Source organism: Geotrypetes seraphini, chromosome 1, assembly GCF_902459505.1.
Source record: "Geotrypetes seraphini chromosome 1, aGeoSer1.1, whole genome shotgun sequence".
Classification (NCBI taxonomy): Eukaryota; Metazoa; Chordata; class Amphibia; order Gymnophiona; family Dermophiidae; genus Geotrypetes; species Geotrypetes seraphini.
In genome coordinates, this window is record NC_047084.1 from 365,968,310 (window position 1) to 365,991,896 (window position 23,587).

Here is a 23,587-nt window from a genome sequence, read left to right on the forward strand (position 1 = left end):
AGTTCCCTAACTGTCCCGAAGGCTCACAATCTAGCTAAAGTACCTGAGAAAACAATTATTAAATAGTAAAGATATAATAATTCAAATAATAAAAATAAAATCCATTAAACATATTCAGAAAGGAAAGTTAGAAACAAGATATGTACATCCCAACAAGTATTCAGTGAGTAAATTAAAACTTAGATTTAAAAAATAAAAAATAAAGTAAATTTCAGTCAGACAATAGGATCTATTCCTATAAGCTGTGATAATAGTGGGATATTGTTATTTTATCACAGAATTAGTTAATTTCTCCCTAATTGATGTTATTAGGATATAATTCCTCTTTGAAGCAGTATTGAAGCCATGGGGGGGGGGAAGAGGGGTTCTTGGTCTGAGAGGGCCACAGAGCCATAAAACCTTTCAATTAGTCTTTACAACAGAAAAAAAACTACTCCCAAGATTTAAACGTATATAGCCCGGGGGGAGAGAGAGATACCATACCGCTAGCACTTAGCCAAGTCACATAAGCTAACAATGGTACGAAAATGCCCACTATCAACCCCAACATTCACATTCCACAAAAGGGAAAGGAAATGATAAGGGAGGTTTGCTTTTCAGAAAGCGTTTTGTTGACATCTGCTGAGATGTTTCATGAGCTCTGCTTGATAGGTTTTATCTCAGGTGTTATATGCATCTTTGAAAAGGAAGGTTTTGATTTTGGATTGGTTCGATTCGTATGTCTAATGGGAGTGCGTTCCACAAAGAGGGGTCAGTGACTGGAACTATAGTTTTACGGGTTGTGTCATAAAATATTTCCCGTATAGATGGAATTGTTAGTAAATTTGGATAATTAGAGGTGAAAGATGGGCTAAAGTCCACGTTGCATCCATGGAAACCGACCTCAAGTGGGCTACTGATGCTGTCATGGCTCCGACATTATGGGCTGTGACATGGTTCTCTAGAGTCAGGATTGCTTGGACATAAATCAGGGATATGGAGTCTGCTAACCAAATTGATAGTCCGTGTTTGCTGTTGGCAGCTCCCATGCTGCTAGCATCCAATGAAATTTTAAAAAACTGGGCAGTTTTTCTATTGGCTTCAATATTTTTTGTTTCAGCTGTTTTGTATATTCCTGTGCCGAATCCTTGCTAAGTTTCTTATACTAGGTATTATTTATTTGAGACTTGTCTATGTCCCTCTTCTATATATTTCTCTGTGTCCATTGCCACTATAGCTCTTTCTTTGTCTGCTGGTATGATAGTGATGTTGCATTTGTTCTGCAGATTTTTCAGTTCTTTCCAGTGGGGAATCGCTGTATAAATGCGGTGTTTTTACCCTGTGTCTAAAGCTATGTTGTTTAGGATTGTATCTTCTCAGAAGGGTAAAATAAGTGGGGGTTTTTATTTTCACTTTGCAATGCAGTATATTAGAAGCTTCCTCTCTCTTGTGGAAATACTCTTTTAAACATAGTTCTCTGACAGATTCCCCTAGATAACAGCAGAGCTTGATTTCAGTTCATTTTGTGAAGACTGATAGGATTGAGACATCATGTTATGATTTCTATTCCTACATCATATCAGTGTTGGTGCAAGGCTTGTTTGTAGAAGATCTGATAATTATCTTTCTGGTAGTTTCTATGGTTTGAACATATTAGTGCAAGGCCTTTTGGCCCCCTAATTAGGGTTAACATATGGCTCCAGAAAAAGGAGGGTGGATTGAGACATCCGGGTTTTACTTCCATCAAAAGCAGTTGAAGAAATCCGCAGATTACAACCGATTCAAAATACTGCCATTAAACTCATATACAAGGCAAGTAAATATGACCACGTTACACCTCTACTCTGTGATTCTCATTGGCTACCGGTAACACATTGAATGACATATAAGCTACCCTTACTCGCTTTCAAAATTAAACTCATTCATTGTCCATCCTTTTTAGACAAATATCCTATCTCTTAGTCCAGTCCACGAACCTTAAGAACAACAAACCAAAACCTACTGACTATTCTCCTGATTAAGGAGCTCTTCTATACTTGCAATGTGATTTTTTCCACCACAGCACCCACAGTTTGGAATTCTCTCCCACCTGACATCCAATTAGAAGAATCTCATGACAAATTTAAGATTAAACTCAAAACGATTAATTCGTTCAAATTGTATGTGAGACCACCACCTGGTGGCTTTTAAACTGTACATCGCTTAGAAATCTTATATAAGCGATTCATCAAATGCTAAATAAACTTGAAACTTGAAACATTCTTATTCTGAGATGCATATCTAACATGAGACAAGAACACCTCTCGTACTCCTCCTCTGATCAAAGATGAAAGTGAACTACTTTTAAGAAGCGACCCCCTACTTCTGTTTCCTTTCCTCCCCTTTTCACCGTCCTTTTAATTTTTTTACTTCGATGTAGTTTATTTTCCCAATCTAAGCCCCCTACCTTGCGTATCAAACCAGTCTAAGTCCTGTTCGTCAATTATGTAATTATTTAGAACATAGAAAGATGACGGCAGAAAAGGGCTATAGCCCATCAAGTCTGCCCACTCTACTGACCCACCCCATTAAGTCTGAGTGCAAATGACCCAGTTCCTTAACTCGACCTTCGTAGGGATCCCACGTCGATGTCCCATTTATTCTTAAAGTCAAGCACGCTGGTGGCCTTGGCTACCTGCAATGGAAGCTTGTTCCAGTGATCTACCACTCTTTCCATGAAGAAATACTTCATGGTGTCCCCATTAAATTTCCCTCCTCTGAGTTTAAGCAGATGCCCTCTTGTGGCTGAGGGTCCTTTGAGAAAGAAGATATCATCTTCCACCTCGATACGTCCCGTGATGTATTTAAAAGTCTCAATCATGTCCCCCCTCTCCCTGCGCTCTTCTAGAGTGTAGAGCTGCAATTTGTTCAGTCTCTCTTCGTACGAGAGACCCTTGAGCCCCGAGATCATCCTAGTGGCCATCCGCTGAACTGACTCGACTCTAAGCACGTCTTTACGGTAATGTGGCCTCCAGAATTGCACACAGTATTCCAGATGAGGTCTCACCATGGTTCTGTACAGTGGCATTATGACTTCAGGTTTCCGGCTGACGAAACTTCTATTGATACATCCCTTCATTTGCCTTGCCTTGCCTTGGATGAGGCCTTCTCTACTTGTTTGGCAGCCTTCATGTCTGCACTGATGATTACTCCCAAATCTCGTTCTACTGAAGTCCTAGCTAATGTTTCTCCATTTAAGGTGTAAGTTCTGCATGGATTTCTGCTACCGAGGTGCATGACCTTACATTTCTTAGCGTTGAAGCCCAGCTGCCATGTCGAGGACCAGCTTTCCAACATAAGCAGGTCCTGCATCATACTATCCTGCAAATTGCTTTCGCTTACTATATTACATAGTTTGGCGTCATCGGCGAATAATGTTATTTTGCCCTGAAGCCCTCGGGTCAAGTCCCTTATGAATATGTTAAAAAGGAGTGGACCCAGGACTGAGCCCTGTGGCACTCCGTTGGTCACCTCCGATGTCTCAGAGAGGGTGCCGTTGACCACCACCCTCTGAAGTCTTCAACTCAGCCAATCATTGACCCATTCATTTAGTGTCTCACCTAACCCCATCGATTTCATCTTGCTTAATAGCCTGCGGTGTGGGACGCTGTCAAAAGCCTTACTGAAATCCAAGTACACTATGTCCAGAGACTCTCCCGAGTCTAGCTTTCCTGTTACCCAATCAAAGAAGCTGATGAGATTGGATTGGCATGACCTACCTTTAGTGAATCCATGTTGACTGGGATCCCTTAGATTCCCCTCATCCAAGATCATGTCTAATTTACGTTTAAGAAGTGTTTCCATGAATTTACACACTATCGATGTGAGACTCACTGGTCTGTAATTCGCAGCCTCTGCTCTGCAACCCTTTTTGTGCAGAGGAACAACGTTAGCTGTTTTCCAGTCCAGGGGGACTCTCCCCGTACATAGGGAGAGATTGAAGAGCATGGCTAATGGTTCTGCCAGGACATCGCACAGTTCTCTGAGTACTCTTGGGTGCAATATGTCTGGTCCCATGGCTTTGCTCACCTTGAGTCTTGTCAGTTCGCTGTAAACATCAGCTGGTGTGAACTCAAAATTCTGAAATGGGTCTTCCGCGCTTGGCTTTGCTTCCAGCTGTGGCCCGTGCCCTGGTGCCTCGCAGGTAAAGACTGAGCAGAAGTATTCATTCAGTAGTTTGGCTTTATCGGAATCTGTTTCCACATAATTCCCGTCTGGTGTTCTAAGGCGTACTATCCCATTTGTGTTTTTTTTCCTGTCACTAATATACTTGAAGAAGGATTTGTCCCCTTTCTTAATGACTTTTCTTTTTAGAACTATATTTTAATTTTAATATTGTAATTAACATTGTAATTTTACTCTGCAAACTGATCAGATACTCGCTGATGGTTGGTATATCAAATATAGAATAAACTTATAAACTTGGAAGTAAAACCCAGATGTCTCTATCTGTTCTCCTTACTTCCATTGCTTTCAGTGGAAGTAAAACCCGGTTGTCTCAATTTGCCCTCCTTTTTCTGGAGCCATATGGTACAGGCCAACTTAGCAGGCTGGAATTTAAGCATGGGGAACACGGGCAACTACCTAGTGTGTCAGACTGTGAAGGTGCCAAATACTTGTGCTAAAGGGGAGCCTGAATTCACTTGCTTTAGATTGTGATTCAGTGAGGAAAACCTCCCCATTGCTCTCCAGTCCTGCCTCTGGATGCCAAAAATCTAGCCCTGCTGCTCAGGAATAGACAAAAGTTATCATTGTCAGAAGGCAGCACACTAAAAGCATGCCACTATACTCTCTTTATTACCATCTGTGCCTCCGTTTTTATTATCAGCTCCTCCATCCATGCATTGATTACAAACCTGATCCACATTTGTTCAGCTATCCCCCATCAGAATTATCTAAAATGCAGAGTGTGTTTCCTATTTATCTCTTGCTTGGATCAATAATGGCATGGCATTTAAATGTCAAATTCTTCAAGAGTTTCTTTGGGAAACGGTAAATATCAATAGGCCAACAAGTTTGGGCATTGATGGGAGTGTCCAGGGAGAGAAACATGTGTGTTTGGAAAGTGGCTGGGGACAATGGCTACAATCACTGAAGACACAGAAAGAATTATGCACAGCCACCGATCCTACCATGATTCCCATCCAATAAATTTTAAACCTTGTTTAATTCTCTGAAGGTTTTTAAACTGTCCAATTTAATTAAAACTATTTCTGGTACTTTCACAGTCAAGTGATGATCTCAGCCACTTTGGGGACCCATTTCCCTGGTGCTAATTCATCTCATTTTCTGTATCTGTTACCATGTGTTCAACATATTCATAAATATCTCTCTAATGTAGCTACAGTTGGGCAGATGTTGCATATATATACCAGATATACTGTAATCTCTTTATAGATCCAATGAAAAAAATCACTTGGCTCTCAGTGTTCCAGAAATATTTCAATTAAATGGACAGCTTTGAAACTTAGCACAATTTAATTTCAAAATTTATACAGATTTGTGGATCGTGACAAAATCAGAGGCAATATACGATTCTCATGTTATTTTTTATTATTTTAGTCTCTGCTCCCAAGATAGAATTGCAGCTACTTAAAAAAAAGGTCCTTCCCTCCCACCCACCCCCCATCATTTTCACTCCCTGGAGAATGGTAACCAACTTCAAACCAGAGAAACTCCTGGAGAGTTAAAAGTTGAATGCCTAAAATTTATGATGCAAGCATGAAGTTGTTATATATTCTCTAGCTTTGATAGATTTTATTTTTTTGAATGGTTGAATTCAGCATCATTATTGTAAAAGTGCTGGTTTTAAAATCCACGTACTGTGGATTATTGGAGCAAGAGATTATATGACTCAGCCCCTTGATGTCATTATTAGGGCACGTATGCCACTATTTTAAGACCATACCTCACACAGGACCCAACTGCCCTGCTGCCATATCCTTTACCAACTCCAAATGACTGCCCAAGAAAGAAATAACAACTTTTTCAAGAAGTTTGCACCCAAAAATGGAATTGATTGACTAACAGGCTTGAAGTTCTTCACCTGAAATGTGGCAAAAATCACATCTTTAGGAATAGGTCTAATCATGGTCCTTCAGGGAGCTTGGAAAAACTCCCTTACACAAAGAAGGAATCACAATATCTAGCAATGCTGGTGTAAATTATTATTTTGCTTCTTTTATTAGCCAGACTAGAACAACATTCAAAGGTTATCCCTAAGGCCACAGTCTTGTTGATCACTGTCCTCTGGTGAAGTGCAAGGGGGCTATCACCGAGCTTGGGGAGTAACAGTCTTTTTTATATAGTAAATGACAGCAGATAAAGACCTGCATGGCCTACCAGTCCTTGAAGGGATATGTTTCTATGTAATTTAAAATGTTTTGACTTTGTTGGATCTCTGTTTTATCTCCATAACATGGGCTGAAGATTAATGGTAGTTTTCTTCTTTATTATTATTTTGTTTGTTTCCGATACTTAGCAAGGAAATTTGCAGGTTAGAAATTGTGGAGATTTAAATGAAAAAAAAAAAAAAAGTCACAGAATAGGAAGAAATGTTTTATTGTGCATTAGGGTCTGGTTGAAAAACAGAGAACACAGAGAAGGGTTAAATGCTCAGTTTCAATGAATAGTGGCATGCCCAGCGATCTGCACCGAGCCTAGTGTTTTCAAACATATTTATAAATAATCTGGAAATGAAAATGAGTAAGATGATCAAATGTACAGATGTTACAAAACTATTCAAGCTGTTAAATCACAGGCGAGCTGTGAAAAATTGCTGGAAGACCTTGCAAAACTGAGAAATTAGGAATTCTGATAACAAATGAAATTTAATATGAACAAGTACAAAGTGATGCACAGAGGGAAGAATAACCTAAATTATAGCTATATGATGCTAGGTCATACATCAGGAATCACCACCCAGGAATATTGAGCAATTTGCACCCATATTTGTCAGCCTCTATGTTTAGGACTGTCTTGCAGAGTGTGGTATTATCATGCCTAGACTACTGCAATTTGGTGCTTCTGGGTATACCTGTGTCAGCACTGAGTGCGCTGCAGGTAACCCAGAACGTGATTGTTTGAACTCTATTTTGATTAAGAAAGAGTGATCATGTGACAGAATGCTATATATCTTTGTATTGGTTAAAATTAGAACATAGAATCCTTTATAAATTATTGGCCACGGTGCATCTCTGTATTCACAATAAGGCACTGAAGCAATTGATGGACAGCATCCTGCCATATGAACCGCAGAGCATGTTGCGCTCGGTGACTCACGATGACCTATATATTCCGCCAGTGAAACAGCTGTGGTTAGCTGTGACTAGGGCTAGCTTATTTTCGTGTGTGGGTTCTCGGGAGTAGAATAAGCTTCCAGAATTTTTACGACAGAAAACAAGTTTGAGTAGTTTTAAGAAAATGTTGAAGAAACGCCTCTTCTGTAAGATGAAATATGGAACTTGATCTATCGTTTTTTGATGTGAAGCGCTGGTAGCCTCTTTAATTTTAAGAGGCTTTACATTATCATTATTGTGTTTTATTGATGTTCTATCTATTGAAATGTATGTGATTCTGTTTGTGTATGTAGTTTATTGTGACCCCCCCCCCCTTGGGAAAGGCAGGGTATAAATAAATAAATACAAAACAGTATGATCTAGGCCTTCAGAGTGGACAACAGTAAATGGTTGTAGTCACAAAAATTTAAAAAAAAAACCCAAAACATTGCTCCATAGTGTGCCATTCTAGTTGCTGCATCTCAAAAAAAGCAGAATCAGAAGAAATACATATATGAACAACCAAAATAATAAAGAGGATGGAACTGCTCCCTTATGAGGAAAGCTTAAATAAATTAAGGCTCTTCAGCTTGGAGACAAAATGGTTGACTAGGTCTATAAATTTATGAGCCGAGTAGAATGGGTAAACTCAAATCAGTTGTTTACTCCTCAAAAGGTTCAAAGACCAGGGGGCATGCTATGAAGTTAATAAGTGGTACAGTGGGGTACACTTATTTTCACTCAATGCATAATTAAAATCTGACAATCATTGTCAGACGACGAGGTAAAAGCTGTTAGCACAGAGGTTTGATGAAGTTCTTGGAGGAAGTGTCCATAAACCATTATTAAGACAGATTTTGGGAAATCCATAGCTTATCCCTGGGGATAAGCAGTATGCATCCTGCTCCTCCCTTCCTTTTAGGGCCTCATCGTATACTTTTAATCTGGACTGGCCCCTGTTAGAAAAAGGATACTACGCATGATGGATCTTTGTTCTGACCCAGTATGAGAATTCTTATGGTTCCTTTCTTAGTAGTGCTGTTTTCAAATAAATTCTTAACATTCTAACCTTGCAACAAATGAACGAAGAAAGGTCAGATGGGACCACAAGGTTAATATATAATAACATCATCGGCCCAATAACTAATAGCACAAACCACAGAGTATCCTACAAATGGCCTAAGTGGTTTACATTCAGGCACTCAAGCATTTTCCCCGTCTGTCCTGGTAGGCTCACAGTCTATCTAATGTACCTGGGGAGTGGAGGATTAAGTGACTTGACAATTTGATGTACAATAACCCCTCCTTATGTATAAATCCACTTACCAGAATTTCATTCTAATGGAATTTCATTTTACATCTGGATTTGAAATATAGAATCTATGTTTTTGTGTTTTATTGAATAATCATTGGGTGGGAGAAAATGGTTGGTTATGAATACTGGTAAGCTGAATGTGCTTTTATTGTATTATTATATGTTTTATGTATTGCACTATTGAAGTTTGAAAAATCAATAAAGAATTTAAAAAAAATAAAATATAGAATGTGCAGAACTCATTCTAATGGAAACTAGCTCCTGCATGCTTACCATACTACTGAACTTAACTTTGAATAACTTAACGCTGAAGCTTGTCTTGGTATCTTTTTAGCAACAGGCCAGAGCCATTGAAACAGATTAAATGGTACCAAAGCAGGTTAGAAAGATGAAACATAGAAAGATGACGGCAGAAAAGGGCTACAGCCCATCAAGTCTGCCCACTCTACTGACCCACCCCATTAAGTCTGGGTGCTGATGACTTAGTTCCTTAGCTCGACCCTCGTAGTGATCCTACGTGGATGTCCCATTTATTCTTAAAGTCGAGCACGCTGGTGGCCTTGATCACCTGCATCGGAAGTTTGTTCCAGTGATCCACCACCCTTTCTGTGAAGAAGTACTTCCTGGTGTCACCATTAAAGTTCCCTCCTCTGAGTTTGAGTGCGTGCCCCCTTGTGACCGATAGTCCTTTGAGAAGGAAGATGTCGTTTTCCACCTCAACACGTCCTGTGACATATTTAAATGTCTCAATCATGTCCCCCCTTTCCCTGCGTTCCTCTAGAGTATAGAGCTGCAATTTGCCCAGTCTTTCTTCGTATGAGAGACCCTTGAGTCCGGAGACCATTCTAGTGGCCATCCGCTGGACCGACTCGGCTCGAAGCACATCTTTACGGTAATGTGGCCTCCAGAATTGCACGCAGTACTCCAGATGAGGTCTCACCATGGCTCTGTAAAGTGGCATTATGACTTCAGGCTTGCGGCTGACGAAGCTTCTCTTGATACATCCCATCATTTGCCTTGCCTTGGATGAGGCCTTCTCTACTTGTTTGGCAGCCTTCATGTCTGCACTGATGATTACTCCCAAATCCCGTTCTTCTGAAGTCCTAGCTAGTGCTTCTCCATTCAAGGTGTATGTTCTGCATGGATTTCTACTGCCGAGATGCATGACTTTACACTTCTTAGCGTTGAAGCCCAGCTGCCATGTTGAGGACCAGTTTTCCAACATGATCAGATCCTGCGTCATACTACCCTTGAGACTGCTTTCACTTACTATATTACACAGTTTGGCGTCGTCGACGAACAGTGCTACTTTACCCTGAAGCCCCCGGGTTAAATCCCTTATGAATATGTTGAAAAGAGATGGTCCCAGGACTGATCCTTGCGGCACTCCGCTAGTCACCTCCGATGTCTCAGAGAGGGTGCCATTGACCACCACCCTCTGAAGTCTTCCACTCAGCCAATCATTGACCCATGCAGTTAGTTTCTCACCTAACCCCATCGATTTCATCTTATTTAATAGTCTACGGTGCGGGACACTGTCAAAAGCTTTACTGAAATCCAAGTACACCACGTCCAGAGACTCTCCCGAGTCTAGCTTTCCTGTCACCCAGTCAAAGAAGCTGATAAGATTGGATTGGCATGACCTGCCCCTAGTGAATCCATGTTGACAGGGATCCCTCAGATTTCCCTCATCCAATATCGTGTCCAATTTACCTTTAAGTAAAGTTTCCATAAGTTTACACACTATTGATGTGAGACTCACTGGTCTGTAATTCGCAGCCTCCGCTCTGCAACCCTTTTTGTGCAGAGGAACAACGTTGGCTGTTTTCCAGTCCAGGGGGACTCTCCCTGTACTTAGAGAGAGATTGAAGAGCATGGCTAACGGTTCTGCCAGAACATCGCATAGCTCTCTGAGCACTCTTGGGTGCAAATTGTCTGGTCCCATGGCTTTGTTCACCTTGAGTTTTGACAGTTCTCTGTAAACATCAGCTGGTGTGAACTCAAAATTCTGAAATGGGTCTTCCATGCTTTGCTTTGCTTCCAGACGTGGCCCTTGCCCTGGTGCCTCGCATGTAAAGACTGAACAGAAGTAATCATTTAGTAGTTTGGCCTTATCGGAATCTGTTTCCACATAGTTCCCTTCTGGCGTTCTAAGGCGTACTATCCCATTTGCGTTCTTTTTCCTGTCGCTAATGTATCTGAAGAAAGATTTGTCTCCTTTCTTAATGTTCTTCGCTAGAGTTTCTTCCATTTGAAGTTTGGCCTCCCTGACTGCTGTTTTGACCGTTGCAGACTTTGTCCTGTATTCAATGTTTGCTTCTTTTTCCCCCATGCGTTTGTATGAGAGAAATGCTCTTTTCTTCTCTTTGACGAGGTGCGAGATCTCATCAGTGAACCATTGGGGTTTCTTTTTTCTTTGCTGTTTGGTTACCGATTTAATGTAGCGTTTAGTTGCCTCATGAAGGGTTGATTTCAAGGTTGACCACATAGCTTCCACATTATCAGTTACTTCTTGAGCCTGGAGCGTCTGATGGACGAAATTTCCCATGCGTGTGAAGTCGGTGCCCCGGAAATTGAGTACCTTTGTTTTTGTTTGTGACCTAGGGAAGCCTTTCTTAAGGTTAAACCATACCATGTTATGGTCACTGGTGGCTAGCGTTTCTCCCACCGAGACCCCCGAGACGCTTTCCCCATTCGTAAGTACCAGGTCCAGGTTGTGGAAGAGTTTAAAAAGAAGAAAACCTTCTATAGATCTGAAGTAAATACAACAGATCTGTCATTTTTATTTCTCTCCACTGTTTCACTTATCCCATGGAAAGAAAGCATAAACAAGTGATATGAGAGGTCTAAAAAGCATCTATTTGCTGGGCAGAGAAGAAGCACTCAAAGAAAAAAATGCACTACTTTCAATACGGAATTAAAAGTTTCAACTTGTTTGAACTTAGTAAATAAACAACAACAAAAAAAAAACCCACAGAAAAATAACAAAAAGTTTCAAAGTAACAATAAGTTTAATTTGGCTAGACTTTCCTAGCCCTTCCTTCCCCCCCCCCCATCATTTTCACTCCCTGGAGAATGGTAATCAACTTCAGACCAGGGAAACTCCTAGAGAGTTACAAGCTGAATGCCCAAAATTTATGATGCAAGCATGAAGTAAATACATTTATTATATATTCTTCAGCTTTAATAGATTTTATTTTTTTGAATGGTTGAAGTCAGCATCATTATTGTAAAAGTGCTGGTTTTGAGAATCCATGTACTGTGGATTATCATAGCAAGAGATTATATGGCTCAGTCCCTTGATGTCATTATTAGGGCATGTATGCCACTATTTTAAGACCATACCTCACACAGAACCCAACTGCCCTGTTGCAAAATCCATTACCAACTCCAAATGATTGTCCAAATAGGAAATATCTTTTTCAAGAAGTTTGCCAAAAATAAAGGGAATTGACTAGTAGGCTTGAAGTTCTTCACATGAAATGTGGCAAAAATCACATCTTTAGGAATAGGTCTAATCATGGTCCTTTTCAGGGAGCTTGGAAATACTCCCTTACACAAAGAAGAATTCACAATATCTAGCAATGCTGGTTAAATTGTCCTTTTGCTTCTTTTATTAGCCAGACTGGAACAACATTCAAAGGTGATCCCTTAGGCCACAGTCTTGTTGTTCTCTGTTCATCAGGCTTGGGGAGTAACAGGGGTAGATTCTCCAACATAGAATCAATGTTTTGCTTAGTATTTTTTTCAAGGAATACTCTTTCTCAGCCGTCATAGTCACCCTTGTCTCCAAAATGTTACAAAGATTACAAGTAGATGTAGCAGGAAATCTAATTCCCAAGCTTAGCATCTAGTCTCATCAGTCAGGTGACATTGAGCAGCCCCAATGCCTCTTGAAGTAAGTCAGCATGAAGGAGATGGGGGTAACGTTTGGCATAACAATCTTGGGGCAAATGTCAGGAGTAGTTGAGAATATGGGGCTTAAGAGGCTCCTGCATCTGTTATACCCCAGTGACCTCTAGAACAAATTTTAGTAATGGGTGATCCTCAGCGTATATAATCAGTATATGCCCAGTAGGAAGAGCATGGTTAAGGCAGTAAAAGGGGAGGGGGCTTTTATGGTACTTGATGCTTTGTACACTTGCTGAACTTGGTAGTAAAAGTCTCTTTAAGCCTGGAGGGGTGAGGTGGGGGGAAGGCATTTAAAGAGCAGCACTGCCCAAAGATATGGATTGATAAGTGCAGAAACATGGAGTATTTTGGTAAGAATGTGAAGAGTGAGCATAGGCTACTTCAGAAGCAAAGAATAGTATAAGCACTTGTGCATCAGCTTTTTTAGAAAGAGGAGACAATGTCCATCAGACACAAATCAGAAAAGAAGATGTGGTACTTGATCTCAAAAAGTCCAAAGCTGTTTCTATTGAGCCAAAGGTCTTTTAAATGACAAGTAAATTATGTTCACAGAAAATGGGTCATCCAATGTATGCCACTGTTTTGCTAATTGGTGCTTCAGGGACTCATTCACAATTAATTGAAATATAACATGACTTCTGACATATGCTCATTCACCGTTTGTCCTTTAAGAAGACCTTTAACCCAAGAAAGAGAGAGCTTTGTACTTTCTGCGCTCAAATATATCATTTGTTTGACCGGTGTATGATGTGCATATTCTTCAATTTTTTGAGAATTCTTTTCTTTGAAGAGTTTTAGAAAGAATTTAATAATAGCAGTTAAGTGCTACACAAATTTCAGTTACAGGCAGGATTGATGGAGGTTTTATCGCCAATAATTTGAAAGGTCAGTGGGCAAATCTGGTGGTCATTGCAAACATCAAAGCAAGTCTCACTGAGGCTATGGCATAACTATTCTAAGGTCTTTTCCTTCTAATTTTAATGCAAATTCATAAAATTAACTGTATTATGAATAAAGTGAGGCAATCTGAGCATTAATAGTTCTGGTAAAGCTGAAAAATATGAATGTGTTTTGATTTGGAATAATCTTTTATTTGGTTTGGCTGACTTCTCTCTCTTGGTGATTTGGGATCTTCCTATTAATTTTGGTAAGGCTTTGCCCCTTTTCCAGGGCCTTATTATCCATTCCAGTGTTGGTGCTACTTTCCCCCTCTTATGGTACCTTGGGAGTCTTCCTACCAATTTTTTTTTTCTACTTTGCCCTGTACCCATACCCTTCTGGTCTTCAATCCATTATTTGTGCCACCTTGTTTCTCTCATTGGAGCTTGAGGGTTTTATGACATTGTCTGTGCTGTTCTTTTGGCATCAGATGGTCTTAAGAACATAAGAAATGCCGCTGCTGGGTCAGACCAGTGGTCCATCATGCCCAGTAGTCCCCTCACGTGGTGGCCCTTAGGTCAAAAACCAGTGCCCTCTTTCAGTCTAGCCTTACTTGTGTACATTCTGGTTCAGCAGGAACTTGTCTAACCTTGTCTTGAATCCCTGGAGGGTGTTTTCCCCTATAACAGCCTGTGGAAGAGCATTCCAGATTTCTACCACTCTCTGGCTAAAGAAGAACTTCCTTACGTTTGTACGGAATCTATCTCCTTTTAACTTTAGTGAGTGCCCTCTCATTTTCTCCACCTTGGAGAAGTTAAACAATCTCTCTTTCTCTAGATATCCTGGAATGCTCTCGGTGCTGTGGCCAATGACTGCCAGAAAAAGTTAGGCAAATTTTGATTAAAAAAATGAATGAAATAACTCATTCATTGCTTACCCCATTGGTTTTAATGAAGCCAAATGATCTGAACAATTCCAAAGCCGAAAAAGAACCAAAGAAGAGATTAGACTGAATGTGAACACAAGTGAAATTTTTTTGCTATGCATTCCTCAATTTTTGGCCAAGTTTATTTGAACCCAATATTTATCCAAGCTCTGAATTCAATGTAGCTATTATTGGAGGAATCTAAATTTGGCTTTTAAGATTAAATTTACAGAGATTTTCAATGCTGAAGCAGAGGGATGGGCTATTAGAAAGAATGTGGAATTTAAAAAAATCCTTAAATTGTGCTGTATTAAATCTGGGCTTAGCATGTGGGAAAGTCTTGTGTTAGGATGCATTAAGCTCAGATTTCAGAGCACTTAATAAAAGGACCCCTAGAGGAGTTACAGTGAAACCAGCTGTTCTGGATATTTTGGTTCCCAAATCATAGTTCTTTTATAACTATTAGAGGAATTACAGCTCTGAGAGCAAACCAGTCAAGGAGATGAGAAGCATATGGACTTAACTGAAAAGCTATACAGATACCATTCAAAGCTGCACAGAGACAAATCTGGATAGAAAGAGGTCATACCTAAAGATGGAATGCTTTAGCAGACAATAGCTTAACCCACCCCCCTTCCCCCATCAACTGTTCAGTCTACATTAGCGCTCCTGGATAGTTAATAAGGGCCAGATTCTGTAAATGGCACTTAAATCAATCGGCGCCTAGAAAAATGGCACTGGCCATGTGTCAATCACGCTTAGGTGCCATTTATAGAATCGCGCCTAATAGCACTTAACAAAGAACTTAGGTACTGGTAATGTAGGCCAAGCTTTTACTGTCCTACATTATAGGCACCTAAGTCTTTAGAGAATTGTGCCTAGCGGCGCCTATACTTATCTCCGTCCTAAAACATGCCCACTTAGGCATTAGGCACTATGCGATAGATGCCTACTTCTTTTAGAATTGGGTAGGCACCTATTAGCCGATTTTCTTTTTTTTTTTGTCCCAATTACAAGTTTGTTAAAGCTCATAATTGAAGCTATTAAGGTTGTTTTGGTAATTAAGGCCCCCTTTTACAAAGCTGTGCTAGAAGTTTCTACCGTGGGCCGTCGAGGTAAATGCTCCGACGCTCACTAGGAGCATTAGAGCAACTTTGTAAATGCCAGCATAAGTTAGGCATCTAAATCGTTGGTTCAGGCGCCTAACAGGTCCTAAGAAGTTACTTTATTTTTCTATTTTATTTTTAGGCATGCAGACAGTAATCAAAATTATTGCATTATTTCTCAAAAACAAGATATCTATACTTTGATTCTACTACTGGAGAGTGAACAGTAGAATGTGATATCTACACAGCGAGTTATTTTTTTTCTATCTCAGGTTGCCCAAAATTGACTCCTACACACGCCTACACTCTGCTCATGTAGAAATAGGCACATATATTCTTTATAGATATTTATAGAAGCCCTTTTCCTCACTTAAAACAGGATTTATATGGGAAACAAGTTAATAAAATTACCTCCTATAACACAGTCCAGGACAGGGTTACCAGTTCATGTTTTAATTTGACACACACAGACAGTTTACAGGTTAGATTTGCCATAATTACAGTGCAAGATTTTACAATACAAGTTTTCCTTACGTGACATGCTGTTTCTGTTACCAATTTCTTTGTAGTTCATGGGTCAAGGGCAGAGGGGTTAGGTGAATAGGTATGTTTTTATTGCTTTTCTAAAGTTGAGGAGACATTCAAGGGATCTGATCTGCGGGGACAGGTATGAAGTGGCTCGGTATGAAGTGGGAGTAGGACCATCGTTTGGCAGTTTGCAGTTGAAGGGCACAACCAGGGGGCATTTTGAGGTGTATTTCATCCTGGGAGCAGAGGGACCAGTTCGGCACTTAAGTAGGAAGTTTAATTGTACATAGCCCGGCGCCATGTCGTGCAAGGATTTGAATGCTAGCATCAGGCCCTTGAAGACACATTTGGCTACGGCAGCCAGTGAGCCAATACTACAGCCTGGGAGACACGGACACGGGTAACCTACCCAACCTTAGAGCATCCAGTGCTGAAACTGTTACTTGGATGAGTGTTATTTGGAAGTCAGGTAATAGGTGAATGACTATACTGAAAATCAATTTTGACTACCTCCAAAGCCTTCAAGAAATAGCTCAATGGGGATTCAAACATTTCTCTGTTCACTAATTTCTAATCACTTATATTTTTACATAAAGTTATAATATTACACATGCAAAGAGTATGAAAAAATAAATAATTGTGGTTCACATACATTGTTTACCTGCGAGCCCGTAGAATATCTTCCAGGAGTCCGGGACCCAGATGTTTTCCCTGAGCCAATAGAGTTCTCTGTACTTTTGCTGCTACAGCACTGTGTGCGTAGGCATTTCCCGTATTCTTTACGTACCTAAGCAATTAAAAAACAACCTCCATTAGCCAGCACCTCCTTGTCTCCCTAGGGATACAGACTTTTCTTAAGGCATTCATTACAATGAGGTAACTTTTTCTGATGGTGATTACAGGAATTCCATTACAATTCATTACTCGAGCATTCAGATGCAATTAGAACACGTTAGTGATGTCAGAAGGGAACACTTTCATAAGATAACAAATGCTTTCTACTGACATCATTAGTGCTTACCTAGCTCTGAGGTACTCAAAGCACTAAAAAAAAAAGTGCAAGGATGTTTATTATTCAGAGTAAATAGCCTAGCACAGCTGATGTAAAACATAAAACTTCATCAGGGGACAGGATTCTGCTACTGCCAGCAGTGGACCTGGCCTGTAAATTATCTGAGAATAACATTTTAAGCTGTGTGGAGAAAGCAAAGAAACAGAACACTCAACAGCACGGTGTACAAAATATATAAAAACAAGAACGCCATTTAAAAAAGACAAAGCAAAAAAAAATTAAATCCAAGTAATCTATAAATCTAAAATACAAAACAATTTTTGTTTAAATCTTGTTAAAATATCCAATAACCTAAAATTTTAAATCACTAGGAAAATATTCAGTGGGCTTAGGAAATCGGTGTCCTCTAAGCAGAGAATGTTAGTCTGCTTGGTGGATTTTCATGAGAACAGTTGCCCATGTGGTAGAGATGTGCCTTCATTATTGCACCTTAAACTATTTACGAGTGCTCTAAATCAATTAATTGTGCACCTATGAAATAGCGTATGCTAAGATGATTACTAAACTTTAGAAATACTATAGCATGCCCTATTAACCCCTCATTAGAAAGAAATATATGAGAACCCCCCATAAAAACAAAATACCCCAAAATCTGGAAAATTTCAGGAGGAATAAACCTCACCCAGTTTTTCTTGCTGACACAGCCCTACTAAATGGAAACTGCTGAATTTGTTTTATTCATCTCTTGAAGGTTAATTTTATTATAGACTATCCTCATTTATGAAAAGGTAATTCCATTATAACCTACTCCTCTGTCTCACTGCACACCCCTGATTAAAGCTTGTGATACTTTTGATTAAAATAATCCAAAGATTGCAATACATTGGAGTGTCTGAGACCAGAGGTCTGTATAGCCCCCAAAAAGTTCAGTTCCAAGTTTATTCAGTTTTTAATATACCACCAAGTGAAACATATCATCTTAGCAGTTTAACATTTTAATGAAAAGGAAATTACAATCTAAAACAAGGTTAAAACTGAAAGGAAGAGAGAGAGAGAGAGACCTACTATTTACGTGAGGGGACATTTTCAAAAGGATATCCAAATCAGAACTGGGACATCCTGCTCATAATGTTAAAAAAAAAAAAATCCTATCCATTTTATAGCCATTCTTGAACAGATAAGATGGCAGCCGTGAATTCCCGTTGTAGTCTCGAGATTACAATGGTAACTCACGGCAGCCATTTTGATGATGGCTCTGCATGGGGCAGGAGCATAGGACATAAGAACATAAGAATTGCTACTGCTGGGTCAGTGGTCCATCGTGCCCTGCAGTCCGCTCACGCAGTGGCCCCTAGGTCAAAGACCAGTGCTCTAAATGAGTACAGCCTCACCTGCATACGTTCCGGTTCAGCAGGAATTGTCTAACTTTGTCTTGAATCCCTGGAGGGTGTTTTCCCATACAACAGCCTCCGGAAGAGCAATCTAGTTTTCCACCACTCTCTGGGTGAAGAACTTCCTTACGTTTGTATGGAATCTATCCCCTTTTAACTTTAGAGAGTGCCCTTTCGTTCTTCCTACCTTGGAGAGGGTGAATAACCTGTCTTTATCTACTAAATCTATTCTCTTCAGTATCTTGAATGTTTCGATCATATCCCCTCTCAGTCTCCTCTTTTCAAGGGAGAAGAGGCCCAGTTTCTCAAATCTCTCACTGTACGGCAACTCCTCCAGCCCCTTAACCATTTTAGTCGCTCTTCTCTGGACCCTTTTGAGTAGTACCGTGTCCTTCCTCATGTACGGCAACCAGTGCTGGACACATTATTCCAGGTGAGAGCGCACCATTGGCCTGGTACAGCGGCATGATAACCTTCTCTGATCTGTTCGTGATCCCCTTCTTAATCATTCCTAGCATTCTGTTTGCCGTTTTCGCTGCCGTAGCGCATTACTCGGATGACTTGTCGACCAGTACTCCCAAGTCTCTTTCCTGGAGGGTCTATCCAAGTACCACCCCGGACATCCTGTATTCATGTATGAGATTTTTGTTACCGACATGCATCATATTGCACTTATCCACATTGAACCTCATTTGCCATGTCGCTGCCCATTTCTCAAGCGTGGTTATGTCACGTTGCAGATCATTGCAATCCCCCTGTGTCTTCACTACTCTGAATAACTTTGTATCATCTACAAATTTAATCACCTCACTCGTTGTACCAATTTCCAGATTGTTTATATATATGTTGAACAGCACGGGTCGAGCACCGAGCCCTGCGGTACCACACTGGTGACGCTCTTCCAGTCTGAGTATTGTCCATTTATCCCCACTCTCTGTTTTCTATCCGCCAGCCAGTTTTTAATCCACGTGAGTATTTTACTCTCGATTCCATGGCTCTCAATTTTACGAAGTAGTCGTTCATGAGGAACCTTGTCGAACGCCTTCTAAAAATCCAGATATACAATGTTGACTGGGTCACCCTTGTCTATCCACCTGTTTACTCCCTCGAAGAAGTGCAGCAAGTTCATCAAATAAGATCTTCCTTTGCTGAAGACGTGCTGGCTGGTCCTCATCAGATTGTGTCCATCAAGGTGATCAATGATGTGGTCCTTTATCAACGCCTCTACCATCTTTCCTGGTACCGAGGTCAGACTCACCAGTATGTAGTTTCCCGGATCTCCCCTCGAACCTTTTTTGAAGATTGGCGTAACATTCGCTACCTTCCAGTCTTCCGGAATCTTTCCTGATTTGATCAACAGATTGGCTATTATTTGAAACAGTTTAGCTATAGTCCCTTTCAGTACCTTAATGAACCTCAGATGGATGCCATCCAGTCCCGGGGATTTATCGCTCTTAAGCCTATCAATCTGCCTGCATACCTCTTCTATACTGACCGTCAGTTTCCCGTCTTCGTTTCCAGCTTATAGCCTGTTGGATTCTGGTATGCTGTGTATATCCTCTTCCGGTATGTTGTGTATATCCTGCCCCACATCGCCGCTAGACCACCAGGTAGGGTACCTTTTATGGGTTATCATATTTGATTTGTATTGATCAATTTATTTTTTTATTGATCAAGTCAGTTTTCCCTATATGTATTTTTCATGCTATGTGTTATCATATATCATATTTGGTTTTTAAGGATTCAATTATGTGCAATTGTATTATGTTTGCTTATGATGTTTTTAGAGATATATATTTTTAGGTGTTGCTATTTTATGTGTTATTGCATTTTGTATGCTATATATGGTTGATCTGATGCATTACTGTTTATTTAGTGTTCATTTATTGTTTTTAACTTAATTTTATACTTGTGTTTTGATGTTATATTAATTTATGTATGTCTGTATTTTTAGACTCCTGAGGCAGGCCTTTCCGGTCGAAACATGTGAAATGACCCCTTATTGTGTGCATTCAGCATTTGCCCTCTACTAAAGCTGGCACCGGGACCCTGTTTTCCAAAGTCACCTATTTAGCCTTTTTATAAAAGAGGCTAAAAATAAGATTTATTTTTTGGATGTCTTGCATAGTCAACCTGTTATAAAATCAAGCCCTCTGTTGTGCAGTTCTCTTGAAATTAATAGAGGAGAAATAAGCACATAGATTGTAGTAGGCATCCAAAGGCTTTCCTGGGAAACCTAAAGGTATATGCTTATTTATTTATTTATTTAGAAGAATTTGTTATACTGCCCTTCACTGCAGATATCAGAGCGGTTTACATAATCAATAAAACCATACATAAAAAAACATAACATCTCAGAATCCCATCAGACTTAAACAACAGAAAATTAGATGCATAACTTACTGAAACATAAGGCAGGGTATGTATAAAACAATTCTATCCAAAAACAATATCACTGTGGCACAGAAGGGTAATGGCAATTATGGTACTACATTTCAAATAACACAAACAAAATTCTAAACTTCCCAATCCATCTGATCTTGTTCTAGTTTTAAGATAACAAAGAAAAGATAACTAATGCTAAAATGTTACAGAGAGAGAAAGAGAACCCCCCCCCCCCCACCTAATAAAAGTTATATATTAAGGGCCTGATACTATATAGGTTGCCACAATAATTGGCACTGACCAATACCGCGCTAACCGCAATTCTCTAAAAGTTAGGCATACTGTATAGAATCATGCTTAGTGCCAACTAAGTGATGTAAGGTGTCCTTATTCTGGCTGCATGGTATTTATCAAAAGAAAAAATAACTTGGAGTATATCTAATAAACTTTCCTGTGCAATTATTAAACCCAACACTAGTATTTATGCATGGTATTTATGGTCTTCTTTGCCTAAATATCTTCACCTAATTCAAAATGAGGCATCTAACTCAAAAACATGCTCATGATCTGTCCCTAACTATGCCCACTTTTAGGCAGGTGCTTTAGACTAGAGATTGGATTCTCAATCGAATAAAGTTTCAAGTTTATTATGATTTGATATACCGCTTTAATACCAAAGCGTTTTACAATATAAAACAATTTTTAAAACAAACAAAAATAATTAAAAACAAGGGAAAGGACATATATCTGTGAATTTGAATTGTCACGACATAGCACAAGAGGAAAAAAGGGGAGGGTTTACATTTATAAAATAAAAAAATTGAAAAGGTAATGGGAAGAACGATAGGGAGAAGGAGAAGACTTAGGTAATCCATTTAACTAAATCTCAAAAGCATCCTTAAAGAGAAAGGTTTTAAGGTTAGTTTAAAATGATTAACGTTAGTTTCCAGTCTTAAAGCTAAGGAGAGGGCATTCCATAGAGTGGGAGCGACTACAGAATAAATAGTTTTGCGAGTTGTGTCATAAAATAACTGACAAACAGATGGAACCGTAAGATGTTGCTGAGATGATGGTAAAGTATGTGAGGTTTCGTACGGGATCAGAAGTCTGTCGATAAATGAAGGAGAGTGATTGGCCTGAACGTTTAACACAAGAAAGAGAATTTCAAATGTGATTCTGTGGGACATGGGCAACCAGTGGGCCTTTTTCAAGAGGGGTGACATGGTCAAACTTCTTTGCATTGAAGATATTTTTACAGCAGTATTTTGAATAATTTGTAATCTCCTAGTCTCTTTTGGGGGGACTCCATAGTAAAGGGAATTACAGTAGTCTAGGGTGGATATGACCAAGGAATGAATGAGGATATTAAGAGATTTTGCTTCTAGAATTGACGCAAGGGACCTTATCATTTAGAATTTAAAGAAACATTTTCAAATTATGGAACTAATTTGTGTTTTGAAAGAAAGTGCATTATCAAGAATCACACCTAAGTGTTTAATATCTGATACTAACTGAATTGGGGTAGAAGAGATGCATAATGGGGAAGAATGGCTTTTGTTCTCTTTGGTCGGCAAAAGCATGGCCTTTGATTTACTGATATTGAGTGAGAGTAGATTATTGCAAAGTCAATTACCAAGAACAGTTAGTTTTTGGTTGATTTTGTGAATTTCGAATGGATTGGTTGGTAGAACTGGATGAATAAGATGAATATCATCTGCATATGTGAACACTGCAAATCCAATAGTCTCTGTGATAGTCAGAAAAGGGGCAAGAAAGAGATTAAACAGCATAGTTGAAAGTCAGCCCCCCCCACTTGAAATTACAGCCAGCTCTGAAGGTCCTCCATACCTTTTTTGCCTCTGCCTTACCCGTTGAGCCGCTGAGACCGGCCCTAAAACCCACCCACCCATTAGCCCAAAACCTACCTTTCCCAGGACAGGTGGGAGGGAAATTCTCTCTCCCTCCCATCCTCCCTCCCTCTATCAAACTGTCTCTCCTCAGCCATGCTCCTGCCCACCAAATTCCACTCTCCTGCCCCTCCCCTCTTTCCTTACCTACCCAGCCAATCCTTGCTCTTTCCTATCCTCCAATCACCTACCACCCTACCAACTCTGCCAACTCCCACCCTATTCTGTCGCCCCCACCACCACATTCCACTTATGGCCTTTCTTATGCTTGAAAAAGCATAAAGTTCCAAATATAAAAGCAATTTCAATAATGATGCATTTAAATTAGAGCAATTTTCACAAAGCACATGGCAGACTTCAAAAAGGTACAAAGTTCCCATGAAAGAATTCCATCACCTGGGAAAGAACTCAGGGTGACAGCTTGTCATGTGTTCAGTCATCCTTGCACTAAGTAAACCATTCCCATATTGCCAAGTTTTGTGCTTCTGTTGAGGACTTTATTGTTGAGGACTGGCTAGTATTTTGAACACTTTTCATTTTTTCTGTTTATTCCCCACATGAATAAAAATCAAAAGGATAGGTATGCAAGCACAATTTTATACCATAGAATATGCAGAGGATCTGCAGTGGATATTAGCCACACTGTTATTAAGTGATGCTCTGCGGATACACCTGCTGGAAAAAGACATTTGTTTCAAGAGAGACAAGAAGCATCAATGAAATCTGAGTACACACCAATCCCATATAAAAGGAAACACCTGCCAGATTTAGCTGGCAAGGCTCTTTCCTGGAGAGCCTCCAGTTTGAATGACTAAAACAAGTGAAGGGCCAGGGAGTTAACTGTAACATCTGAACCTATAATAAGAAGCTTGAAAGGAACACACAGTTCATCTCTCCAGTGCCAGAATTAATAAACAGGATAGACGCTATGG

At 39.9% G+C, this 23,587-nt stretch overlaps 1 protein-coding gene across 24 annotated transcripts in view; it reads right to left on the bottom strand.

The window, feature by feature from the left end:
* The window catches only part of ADGRL3 (adhesion G protein-coupled receptor L3), a 1,804,713-nt gene that overhangs the window by 66,458 nt on the left and 1,714,668 nt on the right, over nt 1-23,587 (bottom strand). For 14 of the 24 annotated variants that reach the window (XM_033915049.1, XM_033914976.1, XM_033915078.1 and 11 more), the window contains one exon: nt 16,613-16,747. In XM_033915049.1, the coding sequence (XP_033770940.1) occupies nt 16,613-16,747 (135 nt within the window). The remainder of the gene's footprint in view (nt 1-16,612; nt 16,748-23,587) is intronic. The other 10 variants (XM_033915103.1, XM_033915068.1, XM_033915096.1 and 7 more) reach the window with 1 other exon arrangement.